This window comes from Arachis ipaensis, chromosome B02 (assembly GCF_000816755.2).
Source record: "Arachis ipaensis cultivar K30076 chromosome B02, Araip1.1, whole genome shotgun sequence".
Classification (NCBI taxonomy): domain Eukaryota; kingdom Viridiplantae; phylum Streptophyta; class Magnoliopsida; order Fabales; family Fabaceae; genus Arachis; species Arachis ipaensis.
The window spans coordinates 106,576,896-106,578,410 of record NC_029786.2 but is presented as its reverse complement, the minus strand read 5'-3'; the positions used below and the strand labels follow the sequence as shown (position 1 = coordinate 106,578,410).

At 38.2% G+C, this 1,515-nt stretch overlaps 1 protein-coding gene across 1 annotated transcript; it reads right to left on the bottom strand.

Annotated features, from left to right (window-relative positions):
• On the bottom strand, positions 310-1,061 carry LOC107628034 (uncharacterized protein At4g02000-like). The gene is made up of 2 exons (XM_016330837.1): positions 965-1,061; positions 310-878 (listed from the first exon to the last, which is right to left on the bottom strand). The coding sequence occupies exons 1-2, from the start codon at positions 1,059-1,061 to the stop codon at positions 310-312; spliced, it is 666 nt and encodes a 221-aa protein (XP_016186323.1).

Sequence of the window (1,515 nt, the reverse complement as noted above, 5' to 3'; positions counted from 1 at the left end):
CCTACCTTTTTCTGTGGTGAGACACTCCTCAATAGCGAATTGCATAAGCTGCCCTTCATCCTCCTTGGTATTGGACTGACCAGCTATGATAACCTCCATGCATTCTGTTCTAGAATTGGCTGATTGAGGTGACTCAGGTGCTGCCCTGTTACCAGTGTCTTGTGGTTTCAAACTTTGTTTCCCTTCTTGCATTGACATCCCTGCAAATTCTTTCAATAAGCAGTTTAAGACCGGTTTTTTCTTACGTTGAGTGGCCTTATTCTGGTTTTGGGTTGAGTTGTTGAATGTTCTTTCTCCTTCAGAGTAGATTCACGTTCCCACTTGGCTAGCTTTAACCCATTCACCAATGTCATCCTCTTTTACCATCTCACTCTCTGTGTCCTTCAGCAGATCATGGCAGTTTTTCACCTCGTGCCCCAATTTTGCGCAATAGGTACAAAACTTTCCAAGTCTCTCATAGCGCAGTGCCACTTCTACCTCATTTTTATTAGGTCCTGCCACTATTAACTGATCTCTCACTTGCCTGGTAGCATCGATATTGATTTTGGCTTTCACAATCCTAGTATCTCTGCCTCGCATCTGAAATTTACCTACCTCCAACACTGTGCCCAGATTCTCTCCTAATTTACGTCCAACTTCGAGGGTTTTAAACGATTCTGCCAAACCCCAAAATTGAACCCAAACTGGAAAATTGGAAATAATCTCTTCATCACAGATCTGATCTTCCTTCCATCTCTTGACATGGAGCACATAATCTTTGAATAGCCATGGAGAACCACGATCAACACGCAAGACATCCACTTCTTTATTAAAAAAGAATCGGAAGGAATTATCCCCTTTGTCACTCACGCTAAATCCTTCCGGGTTTCCCATATAGCCTTTAAAGCATTCCCCATGGTTCCAATTGAGAAGGTTTTGGAAGCAAAGAGTCTGCCATAGAGACTATTGGAGCAAGCGTTAATACCTTTTGATATGTCTGCCTCTTCCAGTAGAATCACATTCCTACCTCCTTTCAGGTTGTCTTCCTCGATCCGATCTTCATCCCTCGTTGTCTCAACCATGCAGATTACGTAGACTTGTATTGAGATTTAATTGATCTTGATAATGTAGCCTTGACGGCACTAGGAACTCCGTTAAGAAACTCTAACAGAGCACTAAGAAACTCTAACAGAGCATATTATTAGATATAATTTGTCACATTTATCAAACGATATTGTTTTAATGATATTAAAATATATCTCATTTTACGCTGAGTCATGAGTAAAAGATTTTCTTAATTTTTATTATTGATCCTTTATTTGGCAAGAATAAATCAAAATCAAATAAATATTATACTAATAAATTATATATCAAAATTAAGATCAGATAACAAATTGTGACATATTTTTTTATCAAAGTACGTAATTAAGGAGGAGTAAACCACATGTTTTGAAGTGAGAACGGTAAAGAACTAATTTCAAAATGGCTAATAGTTCTGTCAACTCAGAAAAAGAATCCAATATCATGTTCTTGAAA

What these genes read in the sequence shown, in the direction of transcription:
- LOC107628034 (XM_016330837.1), bottom strand. Translation starts at nt 1,061, where the DNA reads ATGGTTGAGACAACGAGGGATGAAGATCGGATCGAGGAAGACAACCTG. An exon ending in AGAGGCAGACATATCAAAAG is followed by an intron (nt 879 to 964) that starts GTATTAACGCTT and finishes AATGCTTTAAAG; the next exon opens with GCTATATGGGAAACCCGGAA.